This window comes from Otolemur garnettii, unplaced genomic scaffold (genome assembly GCF_000181295.1).
Source record: "Otolemur garnettii isolate 467f Iridium unplaced genomic scaffold, OtoGar3 scaffold00081, whole genome shotgun sequence".
Taxonomy (NCBI): Eukaryota; Metazoa; Chordata; class Mammalia; order Primates; family Galagidae; genus Otolemur; species Otolemur garnettii.
This window is the reverse complement of record NW_003852476.1, coordinates 98027-111927: the sequence shown is the minus strand read 5'-3', so window position 1 is coordinate 111927 and position 13901 is coordinate 98027. Positions and strand designations below refer to the sequence as shown.

General features: G+C 41.4%; 1 protein-coding gene across 1 annotated transcript in view; it reads left to right on the top strand.

Moving 5' to 3' along the window:
• The first annotated feature begins 799 nt into the window (after positions 1 to 799).
• The window catches only part of ATG14 (autophagy related 14), a 40036-nt gene continuing 26934 nt past the window's right edge, over positions 800 to 13901 (top strand). Inside the window, exons 1-2 of the mRNA XM_003794395.3 lie at positions 800 to 1078; positions 13805 to 13867. Of these exons, the coding sequence (XP_003794443.1) occupies positions 858 to 1078; positions 13805 to 13867 (284 nt within the window). The 5' untranslated portion in view covers positions 800 to 857. The remainder of the gene's footprint in view (positions 1079 to 13804; positions 13868 to 13901) is intronic.

Here is a 13901-nt window from a genome sequence, read left to right as displayed (position 1 = left end):
AGAGTGCCATGGCTTCACAGCTCACAGCAACCTCCAACTCCTGGGCTCAAGCGAGTCTCCTGCCTCAGCCTCCCAAGTAACTGGGACCACAGGTGCCCACCACAACGCCCAGCTATTTTATGGTTGCAGCTGTCGTTGTTTGGCGGGTCCACGCTGGATTCAAACCCGCCACCTTAGGTGTATGTGGCTAGCTCTTTAGCCACTTGAGCCACAGGCGCCGAGCCAACTTTTCTTAAAGATACACTTTGATAGCGTGAGGTCGTTTTCCCTGGTTAGTTATTGGTAAAGTATTAGAACATAGACACATTTACTTATCGATCCTCATGGCAGTAGTTAGGTACTATTATCTATTTACCACAAAACAACACAGGGAGGTTAAGGAACTCCCCCCAAGTCACAGTTATGAAGGAGGCCAAAATTCAACCTAGTTCAAAGCCCCACATTCAACTTCGTTTGCTGTAGACAAATTTAAAAGCATACGTAGAGAATTATTACATCCCCTTCTGGTCCCATTACATCTTCCCAGAATCCTCGGCCATGCTTTTACTGGTATTTTGCACAAATCTGAGGCTTTAAGTTGTAGCCTTGGCCTGACCTAGTAGCTGACATTCTTTGACTACTTATTTGTGGGACTTGCCCCTATAATATAATTTTCCCTCCTTCCAGACCCACTGCCCCTCAAGAAGGGCCATAGGCCTGGGAGCAGGACCCCCCTGTTGCGCAGGCGCGGGCAGGCTGGGCGGGGCCACCCGGCTCCCCGCCCATCCTCAGCACCTCCCCAGAACCCCTCCTCCCTGCCCAGAATGCACCCGGTTGAAAACAAAATCCCACGTGACTAGCTCTGCTCTCAGGCCATCATGGCGTCTCCCAGTGGGAAGGGATCCCGGGCTCCGGAGGCTCCTGGCTGCGGGCCTCGGCCATTCCCCCGGGACCTGGTGGACTCAGTGGACGATGCGGAGGGGCTGTACGTGGCTGTCGAACGCTGTCCGCTGTGCAACACCACCCGCCGTAGGCTGACTTGCGCCAAGTGCGTTCAGAACGGCGATTTCGTTTACTTCGACGGTCGCGACCGGGAGAGGTACGGCGGCCGCCACGGCCCTATTGTTTCTACTCTGGTATCTTCTCCAGTCAGGCGATCAAGGGTGGAACGTGGGCCGCACTATCCGGGCCCTGGATCCTGGCGAAAGAAAGAGGAGAGTGGGAGGGTAGCTTCTGTGTACTGGCGCTTTACTGCCAGAAAACAGGGTGGGAGTAAGATGAGAAAAGGTCGCCGTTTCCCCATCACCCACTGGAGAAGACTTTGTCCCCACGGTGCTCTTGAGCAGTATGGGGAAAAGGAATAAGTGGTGATTCTCCGGAGTTTTCCCCTATTGCTGCCTTAGAGTTAGGTTCTCAGCTCCTTGCTGTATGTACTCCCAAGTACAAGAGATTGACTCTGTTTTCGAAAGAGCGTTTGTTAACATTTCTCTGGAGGAGAGAGTAGAAGAAAGTAACTGGTTCAGGGGATTTGGGCCTGGTGGTCTGTGTCACAGATGGACTTTGTTATCAGACTTGTTTACTTAACGTGTGAACTAGGACTTGTTGGATGCTTCCTTTTCCCTTGTTGCCTCCAAAGTTTGTTTGGAATTTTAAGGAATTTAGGGCCGTGTTTTGGCCGTGTTTTAAAATTCAGACGGGGAGCTGCAAGCTTTAGCTAAGAGAATTGCATTGAGGAACTTGCCTTGGCTTCGTTTTGAAATCTAAACAGAGAGCTACAGGCCCTTGGGAATTAACTAGAACATTACTGTGGTTAGCTGCAGAGTCTCTCCCACTTTCAACTTTTGTTTCAAAACTTAGTGTCAATGATAGTAAGATAGCTAACTTTTAGAACGCTGAAGTTCATTTATTAAATCACTTACAACAACTCAATAACTTATTAACCAAACTTAGTAGTGAGGAAACTGCACAGTGTCTTGCCCCAGGTCACATAGTATGAGTAGGAACCAGAGTTAAGATACAGACAGTCTGGACTTAGGTACCTATGCACTTAAACGTTTCCCTGTACAACATCTGTATTGGGGATGCTTTGAATTCCGAGTATTCCTATGATTGTAGAGTCTCTTTTGCGGAGACCTATGTGACAAAATCTTTTTAGTTCATTGTTCCATCTTATTGATGCTTGATGACTTTAGAAAGTGATAGTTTTAAGAATTAAACTATTCCTTACAATACTACCTATGTGATGGAAATGTTTTACTGATATCTATTTGAATGTTCAGTTCTGGACCCTCTTCTCTAGTCACACTTTCTTCCTAGGTTGATTCTCATGATTTAAGTGCCATCTATTTGCTGAAGATTGCCAAACTTGTACACATAGCTCTAACCCAGACCTCCCTGAAGTCCAGAAAAGCAGCTGCCTATTCACCATCTTGAAATTTGTAATAGGAATCTCTGTGTTTATATGGCAAACTGAACTCCTTGTTTTTCATAAGTCTGTTCTTTCCACGTTCATCTCAACCCAGTAAATGGCAATCTTTTCCTTGGGTTCAGCTCAAAAAAACCTTTCAGTACTCCTTGACTTCTTTCTTAAACCACCCTAACTAACCTCAAAAACAAATCCCGTCTGTTGTTCAAAACCTATCCTAAATTTGACCCTTTTATCATTTCCTGGTCTGATCTACGAGAGGATTATTGGTTCTTGTGCCCTGCTTCTCTCCTTACTCCCATTTTAGTGTAATTTCCATATTGCAGCCAGAGTAATGCTACTCCTCCATTCCTCTGTTCAAATTTTTCAATTTTACCAAAGTAAGAGAGCCCTTAACCAAAGTCCTATATTATCTGTTCTTTCCCTGACCTGTTTTCTCTCTTACCTATTCTGCTATGCACTGTGGCCTTCTATAGTCCTCAAACATGCCAAGAAAAGACCTCCTTCAGTGCCTTCACAGTCATATTCCAACATCAGGAACTCTTCTCTCAGAAATCTTCAGGCTCCTTTTGTCATTAGGCCTACATTCATACATCAGAGAGACTTTTGCTGATCCTTCAATTAAAATAGTTAACTAGTTTATAGTTTTTTTGTTTTCCATAATACTTAACCACCATCTGATAGTTCACATATTAATTTGTTTAATTGCACCCTCCCCACAGTGATATAAACTCTGCGAGGGCAAAACTTTGTCTGTTTTGTACTCGGTTGTATCCTCATATAGTAGACGCTCCACAAAAGATTTATTGAATGATTGAAATGAATCTCTCCTCCCTTCCCTCCCAACTTCAGTCTGTTTTGGACTATTTCAGTTTATAGTCATGATTCATTTTCTTTTTTTTACTAAACCCAGAAATCTGGACGTTATCTTAGACTGTTCCTCCTCTTTTATAAATAATCAGCAATTCTAGTGTAGTCTGAGGACTCAATGATCTCCTTTCATTCAGACGACTTTTCCCCACCCTGCCTCTGACCTCCACACTGCAGCCACAGTAGAAATGTAAATTGGATAATGCGACTGTTTTGCTTAAACCTTTCACTGGCTTTCAAGTGCGTTTAAAATAAAATTCAAGCTCCTTACTATGGCATATGAAGCCCCTTGTGATCTGGCTACAGTTTACCTCTCTTACTTTGGCTGTAAGGTTAAAAATGTGGGCTTTGGATTTATGCTGCATGGAATGGAATCCAAGCTCCAAAACCTGCTGTGTGATTTTAAGCAAGTTTCTTAATCTCTCCTATGCTTGTTTATTTCATTTTGAAAGTGGTGGGATGTTTACCTTTATAGGTTTTTAGGAGTGGTTACCCAACAGCATGCATTTAAAGTGCATGATATCTGGCATACATTAAGGACTCAGAACATATAAGCTCACATCATGTTCCATAGTCCGGCCTTCTTGCCAATCTTTAAACACCTTTCCACTCCAGGGCCTCTTTCCTTCTTGTTACTGCTGCCCAGAACGCTTTTCCTCCTGGTTGGCACCATGCCTTTGAGCTCTCAGCAAGGCCTCTCCTGACTTGTCTAAGGTAGTTCCACCTTCATTTCCTCTCATTATTCGCTATCACACCATTCAACTGATTTCTTTCCTGGCACTGAGCGTGGTGTGTAATGGAATTTATTTGAGAAGATATCTGCATTCAGAATGTAGTTCTATGAAGGCATGAATTCTGGTTTGTTCTGTCAGATCGCCAGCTCAGTGGCAGTGGGTAGCATATGGGAGTGTTGCTGAAGGAATGGCAAAGGGAATGTAACTTTCAAAACATGTATAAATTCTTTACTAAATCTGAGCATTAAAGTGAATTTTCAGGAGAGGGGTAAGTTACAGGGGATTTCTTTTCATGACCAAGCAGAAAAATGAAGAGCGAATACCAGAACTATTCAAAATTTAGAAATAAAAACATTTTAGGGGTCAGGGATAATAGATAGGATGACCACAGTGGTCTGCTCAGCTTGCTTCACTTCTCTCTCCATCTTTCTTTTTTCTGAACTGTGTGTTTTAAGAATGGTTAGTTTTCGTTTGTTGCCAGAACAGTATACCTAATATCCCTTAAGACCCAGGATCATTGGCTAACAGACAAATAATTTATATGAGCTCTTATTGGGTACTGTTATGTGCATAAAATATTCTAGCAATAAAGAGAAGAAAGGTAAGTCTCTGGCTCTCAAGGATTTTCGCTTGCTGTTAATAGGCTTTAAGGGTAGTAGTCCAGGGATGGGATGTAAGATACTGTCCTGTATTTGTTACTAATGAAAAATGTTTTCAGAATCTTTTTCCTTTTACCTTCCTGAAAAGCCCCACACTAACTGGTGGGGAACCACATGGGAGTAAGGGGGAGCCATATAGTATGGTGAAAAAGCTCTTGTTTGACTTCTAATTTCCAGAAAATTAGCCAAATTAGCTGTAATGGTGTGGATCCTGAATTGATAATGCATGTCAAAGTTCCTGTACATATAGGTGTAGTTTTTTAGTTTTCATTAATAGACTAGCTTAACATAAAGGTTTTCAGTGGTTTAGCAGTTCAAGAGCAATTAGATATTAAATCTATTTCATAGTACTTAGTTCCTTTGATTCCTAAGAAAGGAATATGTGTCTTTAGATATACTTTTGTGGACAATATGAGTTTGGCAGATAGATAGGTAAAAAAAAAAATAACTAAATTCATTACCTTTCTGTTGCTTATTGGGAAAACTTCCGTATAATTTTGGTTTGCGCACCCCACATAGTCCTTCCCTCATCTCTTACATTGCCCCGAGGCCTAAGCAATACCTACTCTCTTCTCTCCTTTCCCTGCTTCCTTTTAACTTGTATAATTCCTTAACAGATAGAGAAAAGGAGTACTTATTTAGCAGTACCCCAGTTCAATCTTCTTTTGATCTTATATTACTATACATTTGGTTTTTTATTTATGATTATATTTAAAATTTAATAACATGAGGGTACAAAGGATTAGGTTGCATTGTTTGTATTTGTTAGGTGAGGTTCAAGTTGCGCTTGAGCCCCTCACTTAGGGGTTGTTCTGAATACCTTTACATTTTGCCCATTAGGTGAGAGCTTACCAATCCCCCTTCCTCACCCCTTGAATTTAATTTTGTTTTCCTCTTACATAAAGGTGTAGTTATTTATTTATTGGTTTCATACTAGTATTGCATACATTGAATACTTGGTTTCCATTCTTATGATAACTTTACTTAAAGAACATAATAACCTGGATGGAATTGAAGAATTACAAAAGATGTAAAGGTTATTACAAAAGATGTAAAGTTTCCATCTTTTTATGGCTGAATAGTATTCCATGGTATACATATACTACAGTTCTAATCTGTTGATGGGTTGGTGGGCACTTAGGTTGATTCCACATCTTAGTGACTCTAAATTGAGCTGCGATGAACATTCTGGTGCAAATGTCTTTGTGGTAAAGTGATTTTTTTCTTCTGGGATATCTAGTAATGGGATTGTGGGGTCAAATGGAAGGTCTACTTTTAGCTCTTTAAGGATTCTCCACACTTCTTTCTATAGAGGCTATATTATCTATTACTATTTTTTTTTGAGATAGAGTCTTACACTGTCATCCTGGTAGAGTGCTGTGCCATCATTGTAGCTCACAGAAACCTCAAACTTCTGGGCTCAGAAGATCCTCCTGTCTCAGCCTCTCAAGTAGCTGGGACTTTAGGCCCCCGTCACAATGCTAGTAGAAATGGAGATCTTGCTTTTGCTCAAGCTGTTCTTGAACTCCTGAGCTCAGGCAAACTGACCGTCTTGGCCTCCCATAATGCTAGGATTATGGGCACAAGCCACCGTGCCTAGCCACTGTTTCTATTTTCTATTAATGACTTAACCTTTATTCCTGCCAATGGAGTATGTTTTCACTATATTGTCTCGTGTCCTAAATATACTAACATAAGGTAAAAGAACTGTCCTGATAAGGACCAGGTTTTTTCCATATCTTATTTGCCCATAAGCATCATACCCTTGTATGCCTAAAGTATTTAAGGGAAAAATTTGATTACTAGTAATTCGTAGTATCCTAATTCAAGAGATACTTAGCCATCTCTACTTAAATATGTAATTGTAGGAAAAATTATGCCCTGATCTTTAGCATAAGACTTGCTTCCTGTTTGAGAGACCTGGAGAATCACAAGAACGGCATGTGAGTTGTGTGTGTACAGGTCAGAAAACTGGCCTCCCAGGGAGAATGTCCACATGGGGGGTGGCACACCAGGCCTGATGGTCATGGAGAAGATCTCCAGATTCCACAGGTCTCTTGATGCTGGAGGCAGAGGTCTTGCTTAAGGTATGCAGTTTTGCAAAAATAAACTTTTACAAACTTTTGACTACTTTTTCCTTTTTTTTTTGTAGAGACAGAGTTCACTTTATCACCCTTGGTAGATTGCCATGGCATGGCCTCACAGCTCACAGCAACCTCCAACTCCTGAGCTTAGGTGATTCTCTTGCCTCAGCCTCCTGAGTAGCTGGGACTACAGGTACCTACCATGACGCCTGGCTATTTTTTTATTGCAGTTTGGCCGGGGCCAGGTTTGAACCTACCACCCTTGGTATATGGGGCCGGCGCCCTACCCACTGAGCCACATGCACTACCCTTTTTCCTGTTTTATGATAATAAATATGGACCCAAGTTTAGCTCAGGAGGGCTCCTCCCGGAGGTCCTCAGTCCTCCAACATGGACTCTGTATCAAGCCTCTTAATTCCTCACATCAAAACTCCCTCATCTGGTGACTCCAAACCCTTTCATGTAATCAACCAGGTTGCTCACTTTTTTGAAGACTGACCTTTAGTCAGTAACACTGTGAGGGCAGAAGCGTTGCTCTACTTGCTCCCCTGGCACATCCATCTCCCCCCTACTTACCTGAGCTATTCTACTGCTTTAATGAATTCTACCACACTTGTGCCCAGATCATGCCAGGAGAGCCCCCTGCCTGCCCTGGAAGCCAGAGCTGATTCTACCCCTCCCCAAGATGTAAGGAACCCAGAAAAACATCGTCTCAAGGGACATAAGAACTTTAGATATGTTTGGGGAACTATGTATTTTTTTAATAGTGGGGTATGATCCTCAAAAGGGGAGCATGAGTAGTTTTAATTGAATGGTGTCTTTTTTCTGATTATAAAGGTGTGTATGGTTGTTACGAAAAACTTGTAAACTGGGTGGAGCCTGTGGCTCAGTGGGTAGGGCGCTGGCCCCATATACTGAGGGTGGCGGGTTCGAACCCGGTCCTGGCCAAACTGCAACAAAAAAATAGCTGGGAGTTGTAGCGGGTGCCTGTGGTCCCCGCTACTCGGGAGGCTGAGGCAAGAGAATCACCTAAGCCTAGGAGTGGGAGGTTGCTTTGAGCTGTGTGAGGCTGTGGCACTCTACTGAGGGTGATAAAGTGAGACTCTGTTTCTCTCTTAAAAAAAAAAAACCCAAAAAACTATTTTTACAATTCTGTTAATATTTTATTACATTTCCTTCCAGCCAGTTTCAGTGTGTATGTGTAATCATGCAGTCATACCACATGTATACATATAGTTTGTTATTTTGCTTTTTAGAAATTATTTCAGGTTAATTTGAGGGTACAAAGAATTAGGTTACAATATTTGCATTTGTCAGGTAGAGTCCTTCTTATAATTGTGTCCCACCCCCAAGAGGTGTGCCACACACCCTATTTTGCTTTTTTGAAAACCTAGCCTCTTAAGGACATTATCATAGTTTGGCCTATAAAATATTTTAATGTCTTTTGTGGTTAGTAATGCCATCATTTAATTAATCATTCTCTTACTGAACATTAAAATTGTTTTCAATATTTTGCTATTATTAATTTTATGATTGGCACTTGCAAACATAAATCTTTCCTTATTTCTGTTCCATTTCCTTAGGATAGATTCCTTGAAATGCAATAACTGCATTTTTCAAATATTTTTTTCAGGCCCTCAACTGCTCATTTGAAGGCTTATAGTTTTGTCTTTCTTTTTTTTTTTGCAGTTTTTGGCCGGGGCTGGGTTTGAACCCACCACCTCCGGCATATGGGGCTAGTGCCCTACTCCTTTGAGCCATAGGCGCCACCCCTAGTTTTATCTTTCTTAAAATGCATTGGTCGTGTGTGTCAGACTTTTCTACTGCCACAGCCCTAGGCACAAAATAAACATCCTTTCCTAGGATGAGGAAAGGAACTGGCAGGCAGGTGGAGGGCGAGGGTCATTTTATGCCATGTGCTGTGGCTGGGGAATTAGTAAGTGCTCAGCAGGTTGCAGTGCTATGATGATGCTGTTTATCCCTGTACTGATGCTGTGGATCTCTAACAGAGTGTGTGCCTGGTCATGTAGGAGAGAATTCTGTGAGTAGTCTCACCTGTGGACAGGTGCCCTTCCTGAAGGTTGATATGCTTTAGCCTCCACTACATTAGCAGCACGCTCCATCCCTAATGGCCCACTTGATATGTAGAAATACTTGATGTAGAACAAATTACTTTTTACATAGCAGAAATTCATTGCCTATAATGCCTTCCTCATGCCTCAGTGTAGAACAATGTCATTCCCCAGAAACTTCCTCAGAAGCCTGACCTGGGTTGTGCACTTCTTTCATACCACTGAGCTCCGTGTGACCAGGTCTACTGGTTTTCAGAGTCTCTGTCATGAGGGGCCTGTCGGAAAGTCAACTTAAGGGAAGACTTTTTAAATGGAAGAAAAAATCATAAGTTAAAAAAGATGGAAGAAATTTTAGGAAACAAAGTCCATTTAAGAGTACATTTTAATTGTGGAGTAATTTAGTAAATAATAAAGAAGACCTTTTTATAATGGAAGAGAAAATATGGGAAATAGTTTTTGTAAAAGCCATGCACAGAACAGGTTCACTGGCAGATTCAGTCAGTGGCACAGGAACTAGAGTTATTAAACAGATTTTTAAAAATTGATAAATATACTTGCCTACAAGTTCAGGAAATTCTGTACAGCCAAAATGTTAGTAAGAAAACTATAGAAAAATGATGAAGGACATGAACAGGGAAATAAGAAAAGTAAGTAACCAATGAGATACGAAAGATGGCTCAACTTTTCTTTTTTCTTTTTTTGAGACAGAGCCTCAAGCTGTCCCCCTGGGTAGAGTGCCGTGGCATCAGAGCTCTCAGCAGCTTCCAACTCCTGGGCTCAAGCGAGTCTCCTGCCTCAGCCTCCCAAGTAACTGGGACCACAGGCGCCCACCACAACACCCAGCTATTTTTTTTTTTTTTTTGGTTGCAGCCATCATTGTTGTTTAGCAGGTCCGGGCTGGATTTGAACCCACCACCTTAGGTGTATGTGGCTGGCACCTTAGCCACTTGAGCCATAGGCGCCAAGCTTCAACTTTTCTAATAGTGAAATAAAGGCAAATGAATTAGGCCTTCAGGGGAGGTCCAAGGCCAATCAGATTGGCAAAGACTAAAAAGAAATGTCTAGTGTTTGGGGGTGAGTGAGAAAATCAGTGCTGTTACCCACTGTTGGTCAGGTTGTAAGTTATATGAAATGTTTTAGAGGAAATTTGAAGATAACTGTCAGAATTTTGTATGTAAATATTCTGTGACTCAGCAGTTCATAGGAATTTCTCATAGCGAAATTTAAAAGCTTATGAAGATTTGTGCACTAGAACACACATTTATATCATGATAATAGTAAAAATTTGGAATAGCAATTGGGAGTCTGAGGCAAGAGGATTATAGCAGGTTTATATAAATGAATTATGATGTTCATTCAGTCAGTGGTCCACAATCCCTGGTCCACAGACTAGTACCATTCTGTGGTCTGTTAGGATTTGGGCTGCCCAGCGGGAGGTGCGTGGCAGGCTCCTGTTAGCCTAGCATGGAAGAAGGTATAAGGTATTTTATATGACAAATCTAACAAATCTAACTTGAAAAGTAGTATGCAAAATATGGATCTCCCCTACCTTTTAAAAAAATTTCAACAGATTTAGGGGCACAAGCTGTCTTTGTCTCACTGGGTGACTGCTGTGACACTGCAGTCAGGGTGTGCAGTGTGCCCTTCTGCAGAGTAATGGATGTTGTGCCCAGTGGTAGGTTTAACCCTTATCATTTCACCTTCTTGGCTTTCAGTGTCCATCACACGACTCTATGACAGTGTATGCCTTTCACTTACAAGTGACAGTGGGTGGGGTTTTTTCTATTCCCAAGATGTTTCACTTGGGGGAATGGTCTCCAGTTCAATCTAAATTGCTACAAAGACATTATTTCATTCCTTTTTATGGCTGGGTGGTACTCCATGGGGCACTGTTGATGGCTCGCAGGTTGTGAATTGTGCTGTGACAAATATTCAGGTGCAGGTGTCCTTTCTGTGAAATAATGGGGTAGATATGCCGTAGCTGAATGCAGTGGCAGGTCTACTTTATCTCTTTGAGGACGCTCCATACTGAACACAGTGGCTAGCTGGTCTGTGTTCCACCAGCAGTGTGTGAACATTCCTTCTTCGCTGCCTCTACACCAACATCTATTGTCTTTTTGACTTTTTAATTATGGCCATTTTGACTGGGCTAAAGTAGTATCTCATTGTGGTTTTAATTTGCATTTCCATGATAATTAATGATGCCAAGCATATTTTCAAGTATGTGGGCCATTTGTGTATCTCTTTTGGAAAAAAAATCTGTTGAGTCCTTCACCTCCTTTTTTTTTTTCTTTGAGACAGTCTCACTGTGTCACCCTTGGTAGAGGTACGGTGCATTACCGCTCACAGCAACCTCAAACCCTAGGGCTCAAGCAATCCTCTTGCCTGAGCCTCCCAAGTATCTGGGATTATAGGCACTTGCCACAACACCTAGCTATTTTTAGAGATGGGGTCTCACTCTTGCTCAGATTGGTCTCCAACTCCTAAGCTCAGGTGATCCACTTGCCTCAGCCTTCCGGAGTGCTAGGATTATAGGCATGAGCCACCATGCCTGGCCTCTTTCACCCACTTTTTGATTTTTTTTTTTCTTGCTGATTTGGGTTCTTTGTAGATTCTGGATGTTATTGTTGGCTGTATAGTTCATATACATAGATAAATTCTCTTATATATACATAGACATATACAAGAATATATTCTCCCATTTTATAAATCTATTTCCTTTGCAGAAACTTTGTAGTTAATTTAAGTTGCATTTATTAATTTTTGTTGCTATATTTGCCTGTGGGGTCTTAGTCATAAATTATCAACCTTTCTTTTTTTTTGAGACAGTCTCATGTTGTCGCCCTCAGTAGAGGGCTGTGGTATCAGAGCTCACAGCAACCTCAAACTCCCGGACTCAAGCGATTCTCTTGTCTCAGCCTCCCAAGTAGCCAGGACTACAGATAACCGTCACAATGCCCAACTATTTTTAGAGATGGGGTCTTGCTCTTGCTCAGGCTGGTCTCAAACCTGTGAGCTCAGGCGATCCACTCACCTTGGCCTCCTAGAGTGCTAGGATTACAGGTGTGAGCCACTGTGCCTAGCCTTCTTTTGCTTTTTTTAACAAAGCCAGCTCAGTATAAAACTGGGTAGCGTTGTCTATCATCTCAATTTAGTTTTAGTACAAAATGGTATTTCACAACAGATCTGAAAGGAGAACCTTTACAGCTTCTAAAAGAAATATTTTATCACCCATCTCAATCCCTTACATGGTCTGAGAGCCTTGTAAGTTTGTTGTTTTCTACTGGCTGTTGGTATTATCAGCAGAAGTTACCACATTGTTTTCTAACTAAATAGCATATTAGTTTTTCATATTTGACACAGGGAGATAGAGGCATATAACAAGTGATGTGTTCAAGAATACACAGTCAACTACAGAATATGTAGTCATATTTCTTAATATTCTAAGGATGCTTTGTTACATGCTGCAGGCACATAGTAAATGTCTGATAGATTCACTGATAAGTTTTGTCTGCATTCACCGTGGTTTCTGAGTTTTCTAATGACTGTTCCATTGCCATCTTAATGGATCTTGCAGAGCTTTCCAGTAGAACTTTCTGTAATGGTGGAAGTGTTCATTGTCCACACTGTCCAACTGTCCAATAAGCCACAGCTAAATTGGCTTTTGAAATGTGAATGTCGTGTAACTAAGGAACTGAACTTTCTATTTTAATTAATTTGAATTAAAATTGTCACGTTATCTAAGCATAAAATTTTGTGACATATTACTCCATTGCATTTTAGATTCATGTGTAGTGGGGGGGAATGAGAGAACATTTTATTAGGATCATGAATTGACCATTTATTCCCTTTTAGAAGTAAATATCTTTGGGGTATGTTACAAACATGGGGTCACAGAAGTAATATTTTAGAAAGATTTCTTCTCTCCTTGTGTTTTTAGAGCTTCCGTGACCTGTTAAGTGTCTCCTTTATGCTGTAGTTCAGGAGACACCAAAAGCCTGCTCTTGGGCTCCATACCATGTTGCTACAGCACGTGGCATCACCCTTGTTCCCTTGAAAATGGTTATTGGGTTCACCTCATTCACCTTAGTTCCATAATGTTATCATAAAATTTTCTCCCAAATCCTTTTTAAATAGCCAGCCACATTTTAGGTGCTCAGTAGCCACAAGTGTGGCTGGTGGCTGCCATGCCTAGGAAAGAGCACAGACCTAGGAGATTTGAACGCTGCTGCCTGCAACCAGCTGGCAATAACAGGACACTGTACATCAGCTGTGCGTGCCCGTTCTTTCAGGCACATGTGCAGCTCTCTCCGAGTCTCTATAAGGCCTAGGACAGTCTCATGTCGAAAGATTGAAATCACACCAAGTATGTTCTGTGACCCCATCAGAATGAATGAAGTTGGTAAACAACAATAATACATTATCTAGAAAAGCCCAGGTATCTGGAAATTAGGCAATAAACTTTTTTCCTCTCAAGATACACTGTCTCACTCTGTCTGGAGGGCAGTGGCATCATAATAGCTCACTGTAGCATCAAACTCCTGGGTTCAAGTGATCCTTCTGCCCTAGGCTCCCCAGAGGCTGGGCCTGCAAGCACTTGGCAGCACACCTAGCTTAAATGAAATACTTCTAATAACGTATGGGTCAAAGAAGGAGTTACAAAAAATTAGAAGTAATAATGAAAATATACATATCAAAAATCTAAGGAAGTAGCTAAAGCAGTGTAGGAAATTTAGAACTTTATATAGTTACATAAAAAAGGAACAGAGGCTTAAAATTGACCTCAAGTTTAAGATTTAACTTAGTTTTAAAAGGTCAGATGGTGAGCAGCTATGTGCACCCACTGAGGAGAGTGTGCTCCCTTTCAGGACAGAGACACTTCCATGGATCTGCAGGCGTGATCAGCTCCCTGGAATTTGTGTGGCCTCATTGAACTGAACAAAATGAATGTTTAAATAAAATATTGAATTTTTTCTTATAGGTTTATTGACAAGAAGGAAAGGTTAAGCCAACTTAAGAGCAAGCAAGAAGAATTTCAAAAAGAGTGAGTTTTTTGCTTTACCTTTTAATTTGGGGGG